This window comes from Hippopotamus amphibius, chromosome 3 (assembly GCF_030028045.1).
Source record: "Hippopotamus amphibius kiboko isolate mHipAmp2 chromosome 3, mHipAmp2.hap2, whole genome shotgun sequence".
Taxonomy (NCBI): domain Eukaryota; kingdom Metazoa; phylum Chordata; class Mammalia; order Artiodactyla; family Hippopotamidae; genus Hippopotamus; species Hippopotamus amphibius.
Genome location: NC_080188.1, coordinates 177,589,693 through 177,605,368, shown reverse-complemented (window position 1 = coordinate 177,605,368; position 15,676 = coordinate 177,589,693). Strand labels below are relative to the sequence as shown.

Here is a 15,676-nt window from a genome sequence, read left to right as displayed (position 1 = left end):
TATTTTGGAGCTCTTTATCCTCTGATCATGGCTTAAGAACTCCTTTTTATCAGTATTCTTCTGTAGACCCTTTTCTTTTCTCACTCACTGCACTATCCCTATCCTATGTTACCCACTGCAGTGGTTTCAATTACCAACTTTATCTGATGCCTGTAAGCCTAGATCTCCATTCCAGAAGTTTTTCTTGGACTGTTACCATATTCAGCTACATACTGGGCATCTCTACTTGTAAATCCTGGGGAAACCTCAACCGAATATTCCCAAATTAAGCATATCAGGTGAAGAATCAAGATGGCGGAGTAGGAGGACGTGCACTCACTCCCTCTTGCAAGAGCACCGGAATTACAACTAACTGCTGAACAACCATCGACAGAAAGACACTGGAACTCACCAAAAAAAAACCACCCCACACCCAGAGACAAAGGAGAAGCCGCAATGAGACAGTAAGAGGGGCGCAATCGCGTTAAAATCAAATCCCATAAATGCTGGGTGGGTGACTCACAAGCTGGAGAACAGTTATACCACAGAAGTCCTGAGGGTTCTGAGCCCCACGTCAGGCTTCCTAACCTGGGGGTCCAGCAACGGGAGGAGGAATCCCCAGAGAATCAGACTTTGAAAGCCATCAGGATTTGATTGCAGGACCTCCACAGGACTGGGGGAAACAGAGACTCCACTCTTGGAGGGCACACAAAGAAGTGTGCTCACCAGGACCCAGGGGGAAGGAGCAGTGACCCCATGGGAGACTGAACCAGACTTACCTGCTGGTGTTGGAGGGTTGCCTGCAGAGGTGGGGGGCAGCTGTGGCTCACCAAGGAGACAGGGGCACTGGCAGCAGGGGTTCTGAGAAGTGCTCATTGGTGTGAGCCCTTCCAGAGTCCACTATTAGCTCCACCAAAGAGCCTGTAAGCTCCAGTGCTGGGTCACCTCAGGCCAAATGACCACGAGGGTGGGAACACAGCCCCACCCATTGGCAGACAAGCAGATTAAAGTGTCACTGAGCTCCACCCACCAAATCGGATTCAAGTTTTACTGAGCTCCACCCACCCCGCCCAACCCACCATCAGTCCCTCCCATCAGGAAGCACCCTGGAGCCTCCTAGCCAGCTTCCTCCACAAGAGGACAGACAGCAGAATCAAGCAGTATCAGCAGGATTTCATCTTGTGGAACTGAAAATCCCAGCCACAGAAGGACAGAGAAAATGAAAAGGCAAAAGACTTTGTACCAGGTGAAGGGACAAGATAAAACACCAGAAAAACAACTAAATGAAGCAGAGATAGGCACTCTTCTGGAAAAAGAATTCAGAATAATGATGGTAAAGATGATCCAGGACTTTGAAAAAAGATTGGATGCAAAGATTGAAAAGTTGCAAGAAAAGTTTACCAAAGACCTAGAAGGATTAAAGAACAAACAAACAGAGATATGCAACACAATCGGTGAAATGAAAAATACACTAGAAGGAACCAATAGCAGATTAACTGAGGCAGAAGGACGAATAAGTGACCTGGAAGACAGAATGGTGATAATCACTGATGCAGAAAAGAATAAAGAAAAAAGAATGAAAAGAACTGAAGACAGCCTAAGAGACCTCTGGGACAATGTTAAACACACCAACATTCGCGTTATAGGGGTCCCAGAAGGAGAAGAGAGAGAGAAAGGACCTGAGAAAATACTGGAAGAGATTCTAGTTGAAAACTTCCCTAATATGGGAAAGGAAATAGCTACCCAAGTGCAGGAAGCACAGAGAGTCCCAGGCAGGATAAATCCAAGGAGAAACACACCAAGATATATAGTAGTCAATGTGACAAAAATTAAAGACAGAGAAAAGTTATTAAAAGCAACAAGGGAAAAACAACAAATAACATACAAGGGAATTCCCATCAGGTTAACAGCTGATTTCTCAGCAGAAATCCTGCAAGCCAGAAGGGAGTGGCATGATATATTTCAAGTGATGAAGGGGAAGAACCTACAACCAAGAATACTCTACCCAGCAAGGATCTCATTCAGATTCGACAGAGAAATCAAAAGCTTTCCAGACAAGCAACAGCTAAGAGAATTCAGCACCACCAAACCAGCCCTACAACAAATGCTAAAGGAACTTCTCTAAGCGGGAAACATAAGAGAAGAAAAGGACCTACAGAAACAAAAACAAAACAATTAAGAAAATGGTAATAGGAACATACATACTGGTAATTACCTTGAGTGTAAATGGACTAAATGCACCAACCAAAAGACACAGACTGGCTGAATGGATACAAAAACAAGACCCATATATATGCTGTCTACCAGAGACCCACTTCAGACCTAGGAACACATACAGACTGAAAGTGAGGGGATGGAAAAAGATATTCCATGCAAATGGAAACCAAATTAAGCATATCATCCAATTTTATAATTCATGCCTCCTCCATTGTTCCCACTCTCTGTAGGTGGTAACTCCCAGTTGCTCAAACCAGAAACGTGAGTGTCATTCTTTACCCCTTGTTCCCCTCATCTTTGTTTCCTTCTGTCATCACCAGGTCCATATGATTCCACCTCTTTATAATATTTTTGGAATTTGTCTATTTCTTCCTATCATCATTGCTGCCACTAACTAAAGTTAGTCTTCTCTTGGTTGGGTTACTACAACAGTTTCCTTAGCCTTTGTCATGTTCTTTCTCATTCCTTCTGGAATTCCTATTACTTTCAGAATAAAGTGTAGACTCACTAGTGTGGTTCCCAAGGCCTGGTTGAGTCTTTTGCTTACCTCTTCAGCCTATTCTATTGTTACTATTCCTCTCTATCCCACCCCCTCACTGTGTTCTAGCCAGACTGGCCACTTTTGGATTCCTAAATGTACCATACTTGTGCTGCAGCACATACTTATGAGGGTGAGTCAGAAATTATCTGCACTCCAGTTATATTAAAACTTCTGTTGACTGCACTGTCTTATCAGCACTTTCCGTTTAAGGCTACTATCTCCCCAGTCACTGCTTTGCAGGTGTGAATATGTTACATCAGTTCATTTGTAACTGCAGTATGAGCAAAAATGGATGCCCCACTTGTGATTTGCACGAAAGAAGAGCAGCACTCAGTGGTTCATTTTTTGTGGTCTGAGGGTATACCTGGTGCCATTATTTATCGAAGACTTTGTGCACAGTATGGAGAAAGTGTTTTGTCTCAAAGAAGTGTGTATGAATGGATAGAGAAGTTAGAGGAAGGTCGCACAAGTGTTAACCATCAAGGAGGAGCCCGACGCCTGTCCACATCCATGGCTGATGACAACATTGAGTAGATGAGTGACAGTGGATTATGTGGCAAATCATTTGCAAATAAGCCATGGCTCTGCCTATGAAATAATCCATGACATACTTAGGTTTTGAAAAGTTTGTGCTGAAGCCGAAACTTCAGATTAAATGCAGAGGACTGCTATCCAAGGGCGTTGTGATCTTGCATTTCAATGCACATCTGCACGCTTCTGCCCACACTGTTGATAGTCTTCAAAAACTTTGTTTTGAGGTCTTAAAGCATCCTCGCTATAGTCCTGATCTTGCTCCATCGGACTTTCACCTGTTTGGTCCCCTGAAACAGCCCTTTGTGGACAAAGATTCACTTCTGATGAAGAAGTAAAGACAGCGGTGCATTCGTGGCTTGCAGCTCAGCCTAAAACATTTTTTAATGACGGAATACAAAAGCTTGTTGACAGATGGACAAAGTGTATTGAAAAGCAAGGAGATTATGTCAAAAAATGATGTATTTGTCTTTTCTAAAAGTTAATTAAAATAAATTCTACAGCCAGAGTGCGGATAATTGTTGACTCACCCTCGTATTTCAAATTATTTAAATTTACTATCGCAGATAGACATTAAGAATGTGGTTGTAAACAACCCTGGTATCAAAATACAATTCTATAAATATTTCTTAAGAAACTACCCTAAGCACTGCGAGGTAATGTCAGTGGCGAGAGAGGTAGAGGTGCTGACTAATGCAAACACACCATTGGCCATCAAGAAGCAGACCTTGTTGGAGGGGAGTTAGTGGCTTGCCTATAACACAATCCTGTTTATAGAATACAGGCACAGACCAAGAGCTTGTGGAGTTCATGGGAAGGAGAGATAACTGGAGGTTTCCGAGAAGGCATAATCCAGAAATGGTACTTGCTTTGATTTTGAAGGCTGGGCAGGACTCCAGTAGTCAGAGGGAGGGGGTCAAGCCTGGCTGCTTCCTGTCTTCCCTGGTTCAGAGTCGATACTGCCTATTTCAGGGAGGTAATATTTAATAAAACACTTCTTTGATCATGCCATTTTCTGGCTCAGAATCTTTGAATTCTTTCTGCTGCCTTCAGTATAACGACCAAATTCTCCATAACTGGCCCTAACATAGAGTATTATACTAAGTTGCTTTTAAGGCCATTTATTCCACAACTTTCCTACATGCCCCATCTTTCTACCTCCTGGCCTTCTACCTCCTGCTTATACTACTCTATTCTCTTGGAATGCAGTTGATTTTCTTCCTCTATTAAAATTTTACTTTAAGTTTTCTATGAAAATCTCAGAGCAATTACTATGTATAGGATTTATTTGATAAATGGTCACACATACCCCTTGGTACATTCTTATGTTATTACATCATATTATTGCATATGCACATGGAGATGGATAGAAATAAATATGCAAAAAAATTTTGAACTAAGAGGTAACATGAATTATTTTTCTTTGACTTTCAGTGTGCTCTTATTTTTATAAAAATTTAAACCTCTTGTTATATACTTTCAAAATCATTATGTCTCAGAGCATTGGACCAATTAACCTAATTTGGTTTTATGTGTTTTAATGTTCTGGCGAAGTCTTCCACAGTGACTTGTGTGTAGTAGGAATTTTATATGATTAATAACACACAGATAATAAGATATGGGAGTAATTATATCCCACATTTGAAACAGAAGCAGTTTTTTTTGGCTTTCTGTTACAGCCTCACATATTTATTCTTTTAGAGCTTATTCCTTTGTTATTTGTGTTTTGTGTATGTATGTCACTACCCCGCTAGATAAATCGTAGGCTCTTATTACAAGAACCATACCTTATTCATGTTTATATGTTCCACAGAGTGCCTTTCAGATAGTTGGTGCCCTAAAATTTTTGACATGTCAAATTAAAACATTATATATAAATGTGTTGTACAGTATTGCAGATATAACCAGTTAAGGACCTATTACCAAGAATGTGTCCAAGGACTCAGACTAACTTGCAAGTCCTTACATGGTTTTCTGTGAACACATTTTTAAATAAATATTTTGAAATACTTTCAGTTCAGTTATCATCGCATTCCTAAGAATTATAATAAAGGATGTTTTCTAACTAGGCAACTGATTTTTATTGTTACTTGTGGCGTAACTTAAAGTACCTAATTAAGTCATTAACAGCAGTTTCTTTGGTTTATGGAGCCAGTTGGTGCAAAAAAGATTATTTTTCAGATGAAAATTAAAGGTAATTTAGTATTTGTTCTAACACTAATATTTGAGATTGCCTTATAAAATAAATCTATTTGTCCCCTGCATATTCTTACAAGTGGTAGATCTTAAATATGCATTATCTAGTAGATGAAAATTATATATCAGTGGAAAGTCTCTTCACCTAGTGGATTTCATAAGCATCTGAGAGTAACTTTGCATCTCAAGGAGTCTTGGATCTAAAAGAAACTTAAGAAACGGCTAGTACAGTCCCCCACTGCTTGTCTCTGTGTCTCTGTCTCTTAACACACAGACACACAGACACAGACACACACACACACACACACACACACACACACACACACTTTACAGCCAAGAAAGACAAAAAGCTAAGGTCTGTTTAGGTCATACTCTTTGCCTGAAGTAGCACAAGGAGTCATCAACAATCTCTGTGTTTTTTGCTTTATATTCAGCTTCTTTTCTCTTATATGATTTTAAGGGGACCTATACATAATTCGAAGGTCCCCAATAGTTCACCTTATCCAAAATAAACACCTGTAAGTCTGCCATAGTTCGAAATTATTACTACTAGTCAGTGATTTATTTTAAAATAGTTCCTCTTAAAAAGCAAACAAACAAACCTCTAAAACACAAGTATGATGCTTGGGAGAGATAGTCATATCCATGAAGAAGGCATGATCGCATTATAGTAGTAGTTTTTCCATTTCTTCCTAGAAGAGAGGAGAGCCTGGAGAAAGCAAGCATGGGATCTGAAGCCCCAGGAAGAGTAGTACTTTAGACACACTTCGTGCATCAGGGCATGGTGGGCAGCCAGAGGGCAGTGTGGGCGCATCAGAGCCCTGGCCACAGACACAACCTTCACCCCGTTCACAATCTCACCACAAAAATCTGAATAATGTAGATTTGGATTATAGGGAAAAGGTTGGAGAGATGTGAATTTCATAGTAATTAAGGGAATTAAGCATTTAACTAAAAACTAGAAAAATAAGAGGAGCTGAGGAAAGAAGAAAAGCTAAACTTTGACATCAGTAAATTGAAAAAAAAGATACACACAAAATATCTTTAGTAATCAAATACAGTGTGGCCTTTCAGCACCCACATCTTCCCCATCCTCAGTAGAAGGTAGTATATAGTTTTTCTATAAGTTTGACAGGAAGCAGCTTAAATACATCATGGGAGAGTATAAAAGATTGCCATTTTGAGCAACTGTTCTAAATGTGGTGTTGATTTCTGATGTGCTACTGAAGTATAATATAATATCCCACTACTTTAAAAGAGTTGATTGATGACCTTAACCTATCTTTTCTCTGTTTTAGACTATTTCATTGATCTCCCAAATAGCTCCTATAAACAACTAAACAACCAGTTAGAGAGTTCGGTGTTGCTAGTCTTCTCAGAATACCGAAAATGAGTTGTATTTTCTCATATTGGTATGTGTTTACTCACGGACTCACCGAAAGAAAGCCTTCATTCTTTTGAGAGAGAGAGTAACATAGTGCTTAATTGTGAGAGTTCTGGGGTTAATCTGGGGTCATATCTGGCTCTTATCCCTCGGTGCTCATGTTGTAATGGTATCAGACTCCTTGGATTTCTCATTCAACAGATATTTGTTGAAGCCAACTATGTGCCAGGTAGTTTCTAGGCACTGAGGTTATAGCAGTAAATGGAACGGGCAAAAACACCTGTTCACAAGGAGCTTTCATTCTAATGGAGGGAGGCAGATAATAAACACAAAAAAATCAGTAGAGTATATAGTATGTTTGAAGGTGAAAAATGCCATAGAGAAAAATAGAACAGTTTAAAGGGGATGAGAATCCTGGAGGAAGGGAGGGATTCAGTTTTGAATAGGGTGGTCATGGTAGGTCTCACTGAGAAGATAAATTTGAACAAAGACTTGAAGGACATGATGTTGGGAGTCATGCAGATATATGGGGGAAGTTTATTTTTTAGGCTGATGGAGCAGCTAGTATAAAGGCTTTGAGGTGGGTGTGTGCCTGGTGGGGTCAAAAAAAAAAAAAAAGGAGGTCAGTATGGCTGGACCTCTCTAATGAAAGAGGTGGAGAGTAGAAGGAGATGAGTTGAAGAGGTGGAGAGTGGGGGTTAAGGGCCTTGAGGACCATTGTAAGAATTTTGACTTTTACCCTGAGTGTAATTGTGTTGCATAGCAGTAGAGGGTTTTGAGCAGAAGAAAGACAGGAACTCCCTTTTAAAAGGATCACTTGGCTTCTGTGTTGAGAACAGACATTAGGGGGACAAGTGCGTAAGTAGAGACCAAAGAGTAAGTGATTGCAGCAATACCAGTAAGAGATAATGGTGGCTTGGAACAAGGTGGTAGCAATGGAATAAAAAGATGTTGACTTTTAAATACATTTTGGGAAGAGGGTCAATAGCATTTCCTGATGATTTGATGTGGAAGTAAGAGAAAGAGGAACCAAGTACTTTGGCTTAAGCACTTGGAAATATGGAATTGCCATTAATTAAGAAGGGGGAGAATGTGGGTAGAACAGGATTTAGGGAGGACATCACAAGTTCAGTTTTCACAGATTAAGTTTGAGATGCCCGTTAGAGATCCAAGTGGAAATGTTGAGTTGAAAACATATATGAGTCTAGAATTGGTGAGATGGGTCCAAGCTGAAGATGCGCTATGGGAGTTGTCAGAATATACTGGAATTCAAAGCATTGAGATTAGATGATATCATGAGTTTGGGATCTGGAATTAGACTACCTCGTACCAGCACTCGTTAGCTGAGTAACTTTGGGAAAGCCACTTAGCTTCTCAGTGACTCAGTCTCTCCATATGTAGAATGAAAAGACTGATAGTAACTACCTCACAGGGTTAAAATTAAAATAAAATCACTAATATCTGTAAAGCACTTACAACATGGCATATATTCAAAAAGTGCTATCAGTTTTCAGTACAACAGTCTTGTATACCAGTGGGACATCACAAATACTTACATTGACTTATTGTTACTAATATAGCAATACAGCTTTTCTTCTTATGGTGTATTATTTTTGATTCCTGATTACTAATTGGTTCTAGGAGTTCCACTGAGTTGGTTTTGCTTCCAGAAGTAAACTGACCTGGATTTTTTATATTAGCTCTGCCTCAGTTGTTGGTATATTTTTAATGCCTGTATTTATTTTAGTATCTGTTACTTGCTCAGAAAACAAATCTTATGATTTTCTTCAGTGCTGCTCTCCTTTGCTTTTCTCAGTGCTCAGCAGAGGAGCAGTCAGGTTCACAAGAAAAACACAATTGGAAATCAGGTAGGAATTGTTTAAAAAAATTAGTGCATGCATGCCCCAAAGAATTGGAACTAAATTGCTTGATTGACTTTTTTTAAATGCAAATTAATCATGTGCAAATTTTGCTGGAAATGCAGTTTTTTGTTTTGTTTTTGCTTTTAACGTTTTTGGAGTGAATTGCATTTTTTTTCTTTTTTTTTTGCTATTTTATGCAGTTAACCCTATTGATTTATTTTAAATAACTTTTCTGCTGTTTGCTCTGCTTTTCAAATTTGACTCCTTGTGTCCTACTTTGCTTGCTTACATTACCCCTAAATTTGATTTAACATTGAATCTGTGAGTCAGTTCAAGGTTAAAATATGGTGAGTAGTTGCATGAGCTTTCTGGTGCTGCTGACTAGTTCACACATTTGCACAGCTTGGTAACAGTGAAGGGACAGCTCATAAAGAAGGCAGTTGTTGGATCTGAGATTTAATCTCTGCCACACCAAATCCTGTTGGTTAATGAAGATGTTAATTCCGAAGAAGATCTGATCTTTTGAGTTTTTGTGTTTTGGGCTGACCAGCTGTCTCTGACTAATAGTGCTCTGCAGAGATTGCATTAACTCTGACAGTTTGCTGTTTCTTTTATGTTTTATGTGATAATGAATATTTGCATTGTTATTTCTTTTCAAGTCAAAACAATGATGATTTTATAGTTTTTTTAAAATTCAGAGGTACAATTATTGAACAAATTGAAACCTCTGCTCTAAAATTTTTTCCATTGTTTTGAAAGGAGAAGAGGTAATAACAGACTTTATTTTAAAAACTTTTTTCTGAACTAAAGCATATAATTCTTTGCTATTTCAGGGAACCAATCTTCCGCCTTCAAGGCAAATTGTACGAGCTAAGTTCTGTAAGCTTTACTGTTGCTTTTTCATTTAGCTTCCCAAGGGCACAGTTTGTCTTTAACTGATTAACTCAACTAGCGCTTGCTACTAATTTTTTTAAACTTAGATTGTCTTGTCCATAACACCCTATCATTGAAATAAAAATCCTCTTAAGAGGGTTCATCCCTTCACTGCTAATAACTTGCTGTGATTGAAAGGTATGAACTAGTAAATTCTAAAATGCTATAATAATAAATGTTTAACACTGTGGGTGCTTTGATATTTCTCTAATTTTAATGGGCCTTAAAATAATTAAAATCATTAATGACCTTCATCTCTGTCCTTTTATGCTATGTTGTTATAAGGTGTGAGCCTTTCTCTTCCCCTTGTATGATAATATTTCCAATAAATGTAGATGATACTTCTAAAAGGTGGGTGAAATTAAACACCTGATTTTGATATATCTGTTGATAAGCCTATCTAATACCAATTATTTGTACCTATTTTTTAAAAAATAATAAAACAAAAGCAAAATTATATCGATTGACATTTTATATGGTTTTAGAATTGAAGCTTTTAAAACCCAATGCTATATCTTCACTTAATGGAAGTATAAAGATACTGTCAAATTACTAGCATAGGCATTAAAAGAAAAAGCAATTTTACGCATTTCTACCATGGGTGAGGCAGCCCTAAAGTCTTTCTTCTAGCTATGCACAACTTGAGAATTAGATTGGAGGATGGATCAATTATTTTCCTCGGGATGTTTTAGAAGAAACAAACTTTGGAGCTAGATATTCCTGGGTTCAAATTCTCCTCTGTCACTTAGCAGCCATGTGGCCTTGGGCAAATGGAATCCAAGTTTGCCCAATTGTGTGATGGGAAGAATAGAAAATATCTCTGCTCGGTGATTGTAAGAATCAGAAATAACCTACATAATGAGGTTTGCAGCTGGGTACCAGATACGTGCCCTGTAAAGAGTAGAAGGTAGGTAGGTGCTACTTCTTGAAACTTTGGGGAGAAAAAAAATATGAAGTATAAGAAAATTATAAAAGTTATTAAATGGGAACAATGAAACATTTGGGAAAATTAGAAACTGTGGCAATTATTCTGTAGATTACAATGCCCAGATTAAGCCTGGGTGTGGTGTAATGGATTTATCTATAAAACTTTCCTCATGGTCAGAGCTCTAGCTCATAGAAGTTTATACTTATTGGAAAAGCAATAGTATAGTGGCATAAATTCATTCTTTAAATTAGATCTGAATGGAAACCCAGAACAATTTTCAATTATATTGCTTCCAAATGCTAAAATCATGCTAATTGTGTTTCTGTGCCTTTACTTTCACTGAGTACTTCAAAGCCCATACATTATGGTAGTTTTATACCTCAAGAAAATAGAATTGGGGTGAGTGTTATAATAGAATACAGATCCCTTATCCAAAACCTCAGGGGCCAGATGTACCCTGAAGGTCAGACCTTTCTGGATTTTAGAAAAATATTGCATATATCATATATTACCCAATATTCCTATAGGGTCAGAGGCAGCACCCTGTAATTAAACACGTATTTCTACAGTGAAACAAATGATAATCACACTAAGTAGATTAAATGAAAGACATAAATATTTTCACATCAAGCCAGGTTTTGCTGCCAAATTTGTTGCTGCTGTTGTTTTAACTTTTAACTTTGCAAGTAAGAGGTTATAAACCTGAATATCTAATTTTTCAGAACCAAATCCAATAATTAAACATGATACAATGTATTTTAAAGGATCCTTTGTTTTTTCTGCTTAGCAGAAATGAACCATAACAACTTGAAACTCCTTTCTCGATGAATCTGAATACTGAGGTTGATTTGGGTTGTATTAGGAAAAAATGAAGAAGCCCAAAGCCAGGGAGCCTTGGAGACCAGCCTGCTAATTGATGTCAGCTTTTAGGGTTGGCGGGGCTAAAATACTCTGCACTATCCTAGGAAATGCTTCATCCATTCTGATAGCCTCTTAGAGCTCCTGATTATAGGAGATGGCTGTGCAGAATCTGTTCTGAAATATTTTAGAAGAATTTAAAGAAAGAACAATTCCTTCTTAAAGTCTAAAGCCCCATTTGCTTTCATCTGCCTAGAAATTTGTCTGCTTAGAAGTTTACAAACTGGTGTCAGCAAATGTATGAAAAAAAAATTTGAGCACACCATTAGCCTAAAGTTGCTCTGCCCAGAAATTTCAACGTAAACTTCATTTATGCCTTCACTCGTCACATGTGTATTTGAAACCCGTGAGTGTCAAAAACTGTGGTAGATGTTAGAATGATGAATAAATCAAGGACCCTGCTGTCAGGGAGCTCACATCCCAGTGGGGATGATGGTAAGTAATTGAAGTCTGTCCCCTTTTTCAAGGTTATCTCCTTCTGATACTTCAGGGTTCACGGAAACATCAGTAAGAGGCTAGCCCTGACTGTTGAATCGAAAGTCACTTTTCCTCCCCCAAATCTTGTCATTATTATCTTGTTTATTTATTATTTTTTGTTTTCTTTCACTAGGATAGTAAGCTCCATTAAAGGTATTTGTGTGTGTGTGTGTGATGGTGAAAGCCATGGAGTGTCATTGTAACATTTTAAGTGAAATCATAATAATACTTTATAAAGTTCATTCTGCCCATAGTGTGGAGAAAGATTTTGAAGGGAGGACAAGATTAGAAAAAGTAGACTAGTTAGGAGGCTGTTGCAGACAAAAGATTATGATGCTTTGGGCTAGCTAAGCTCTCTCGACTAGATTTGAAGAGAAGCTGATGAATTCAGGAGATATTAAGTAGGAAGAATCTAAAGGATTTGTGATGAATTAGATGTTGAGGGGAGGGCTGGGTATTGTCAGCAGTGCTGTCCAGACATCTGATTTAGGCACAGATGAGATGGTGGTGCTTTTCATGGAGAACGAAACATAGTGAGGAAGTGTAGACATGTTGAGTGTAGACCCTGTGGAAGATTAAAGTAAAAATATCCAGTGGGATGTTGGATAAAAGTGTCTAGACTTCAGAAGAGACAGAGAACTATTTATTCCAAAAGTAGGGAACCACTGGAAGATTTCCATTAGTGAAGGGATATCATCTGATTTATATGTTGGGAAGATCTGCATATTAGACATATGAAATGATTTGGAAGAATAAAACTAGATATATGGAAATTGGTGAAGACATTTTTGAAATAATTCAGGTAAGAAAATACAAATGTCAGTAGCAGGAGGTATCTAGGAGGAGAATAGATTCAAAAATATATTTAAAGGATGGAAAGAGTTATAAATAGTTGTGTGGGTGGGGGCGGGGGTGTTGTCATTCTCCCAGGCTATGGCTAAGGAGGCCTACTTACAAAGAGAGTACAGGTAAAAGAGGAGCAGATTTCAGTGGAGGTGGGAGAAGAAGTGGTGATTTCAGTTTCAGATACATTTTTTGTGCCTATTGGAGATGTCAGTAGAGTTTGAGGTTCAAGACTTGTCTAGACTGGAGATATAAGTTTTACAGTTGTCAAGGTGCACATGGTAGTTGAAGCCATGGGAATAGATGAGATCATCTGCAGAGGATAAGCGCATAGAAGGAAATGTGGGATTTAAAGGATAAATGAGAAAGAAGGATGGAGACAGAATGAGGAACTGAAAAGGAGTCTAAGAAGTGATAAGAGAGGTAGGAAAACTTGGAGAGTAGTAGAATGAGAGCTCAGGGAAGAGAATGTTTCAGAGAGGGAGTGGTCAAGTAGTAATAGATATTTCCAAGAGCTCAAGAAACACTGAAGAAGTTGTCAAATGGGTGGACTGGTAGGAGGTCCTGTGTGTTGCCTGCACCGCCCGAAGTAGTACCAGTCCTCTTAGTCTTGTGAATTGCTTTTCTACTCCACAGCTGGAAGGTAGAACAAAGCTGAGAAAGCAGACAATGGAATTAACACCCTGAGCTGAGGTTTTTCCAGAGAGGCAGCATGTAAGGTCAAGAGAGCAGATGAATTAAAGTTTTGAAGAAAGACAGGTTGAAATAAAGGATTGTATAATATGAATGGTTTTGCCTAAAGTACTCGTCACATTAGTCAGGAGAGGTTAGCCAAGTGACAAACAACCCCAGAATTTTAGTAACTTAATATAATAACAGTTTAATTCACCTTGCAGGAATTCAATCAAAGTCATCTAGATGGGGCTGGGGTGAGGCAACCCTGCTTCACGTGGTCAGTCATGGACTTTCGAATTCTCTTCATTCTTCCAACAGATGGGAAAGAAAGAAGCCTGAGTGAGGGAGGTTTGTAAGGACCAGCCTGGAAGTGGCACACATCTTTTACATTTCTATTCCATTGACCAGAACTCAGTCATGGCCTCATCTAACTGCAAAGGAAACAGGAAAATATAATCTGAGATTGGGCCTATAAAAAAGAAAAGACAAAAGATGATGTTGACTGAAAATGGGAAGGAAATGGGTAAACTAGGGAACTGGGGTTTTCTGAAATTAGAGAAAATGTATACCAGGATTAAGGGGAAAAGATGGTAGGGTTGGAGGTTGAAGTCAGTGAGTGGGATATTGTATCTCAAGGTTTAAGAGGGAAGAGAATGCTGCCTTAAAGTCATAGATGTTATTGGACTAAGAAGAAATAGACATTGGAGGAGGGGAATGACAAATGATAGCTACAGGTATTTGTGGAACATTGTCTTCAGTGGGTCTGGATAGTAAAGAGAAATAGGGATGAAATTTTTTGGAGTTGAATGTGTTAAAGGCCAGGATATATTGAGGCCAGGAGGATTGATGTGGCTTTTACGTGACTGATAATCCATTCCTTTAGCTGTAAAAACCTAGAGCAGGAAGGCACAGCTGATATCCTTGGCCCAGACTGTATCCAACTGCAGTTGTGTAACTAGGAAGACCTTCTCCTTTGGCAGTGAGCAGAGCAGATGCTTGCAGAATACCTCCTAGTTCTGGGTGATCAGGGTACCTCCTAGTACTGGGCTTATTGTTGGTTTTGTTTCCCTCCAATGTTCCCTCTGTTGTTCTAACTTTGGAATTGAGTATGAAATTTGGCTTTCCCAAACCTACAAGTCTCCAGTTAACTGGATTCTTAACCTTCTTGAATTGTAGGCTGTAAGGTTAAAAGACCTTTCTTATCAACATAGGGTCTCTTCCCTCTCTCCTTTCTGAAAGCTAGTTTCAGTAGACAGTACTCTCTTTTCCTTAGAACTCCCTACAGGTCTAAAAAAAAATCAAAACACTGCAATATTCTAAAATTTTCCTACCAAGTCCCCTAGTCCATCAATTGCTGTAAGTAATAGTTTGAGACCACTGTTAAAAGAGGTGAGAGTTTAATCAGCTATTTTATAGCTGGATAACAAAGATTGCCAACTTCCTAGGCTACAATAGAGGGCTCCTCACAGCCCTCCCTCCTTCTTTGTCCACTCAGGTAATTCCACCTTTCAGGGTCTGTCACTTTTAATTCCCATGCTCATGTGACTTCCTGGTACCAATATCTATATCAGGATTCTTTCAAATATAAATTTCAGGAGAACTCAATTTAAATGACCTTGGAAAAAAGTGAATTAATTAGTTTACATGATTGAACATTTCATAGACAGAGTTAAGTACTATTTAATCCATGGCTCAGACAGTATCAAGATGGACTTATTTGATAAACCATGATGAACTAGACAAACTCTTCCCATTTTTTGGTTTTGCTTCTTTGCTGTTGGCTCCATTCTTCTACCCCAAAGGATTGCAGTATGGCAGCCAGGCAGTTTCCTTCCTGGTTTGAATCCCACAGAAATAAATGAGTCTTTCTCCCAGAATTCTCAGAAAAACTCCTGAGGCTCACTCTGATTGGACAGGCTTGGATCATGTGCTCATTCCTGAACCAATCACTGTGGCCAGAGAAAGAGATGTACTGATTGGCTTAGGCCAGATCACATGGACTGGAAGTGGGGGTGGTTTCCTCTCCACTTGAAGTCAAAGCTATTGTAAGAAGAAGAGAGAATAGACCCTGGAGGAAGTACATCAGAGATGATGGCTACAGGTACTTGTTGAGCATTGTTTGTCTTCAAAACAATTTAATTTGGATAATAGGATTCTTGTGTATTTTGTCTTCTTAAAGGGATATAAGATTT

At 38.7% G+C, this 15,676-nt stretch overlaps 1 protein-coding gene across 5 annotated transcripts in view; it reads left to right on the top strand.

Annotated features, from left to right (window-relative positions):
• DNM3 (dynamin 3) overlaps window positions 1-15,676 on the top strand; it is a 552,008-nt gene that overhangs the window by 213,552 nt on the left and 322,780 nt on the right. For 4 of the 5 annotated variants that reach the window (XM_057725664.1, XM_057725665.1, XM_057725667.1 and 1 more), the window contains exons 13-14: window positions 8,665-8,716; window positions 9,544-9,573. In XM_057725664.1, the coding sequence (XP_057581647.1) occupies window positions 8,665-8,716; window positions 9,544-9,573 (82 nt within the window). The remainder of the gene's footprint in view (window positions 1-8,664; window positions 8,717-9,543; window positions 9,574-15,676) is intronic. The other variant, XM_057725670.1, reaches the window with a different exon arrangement.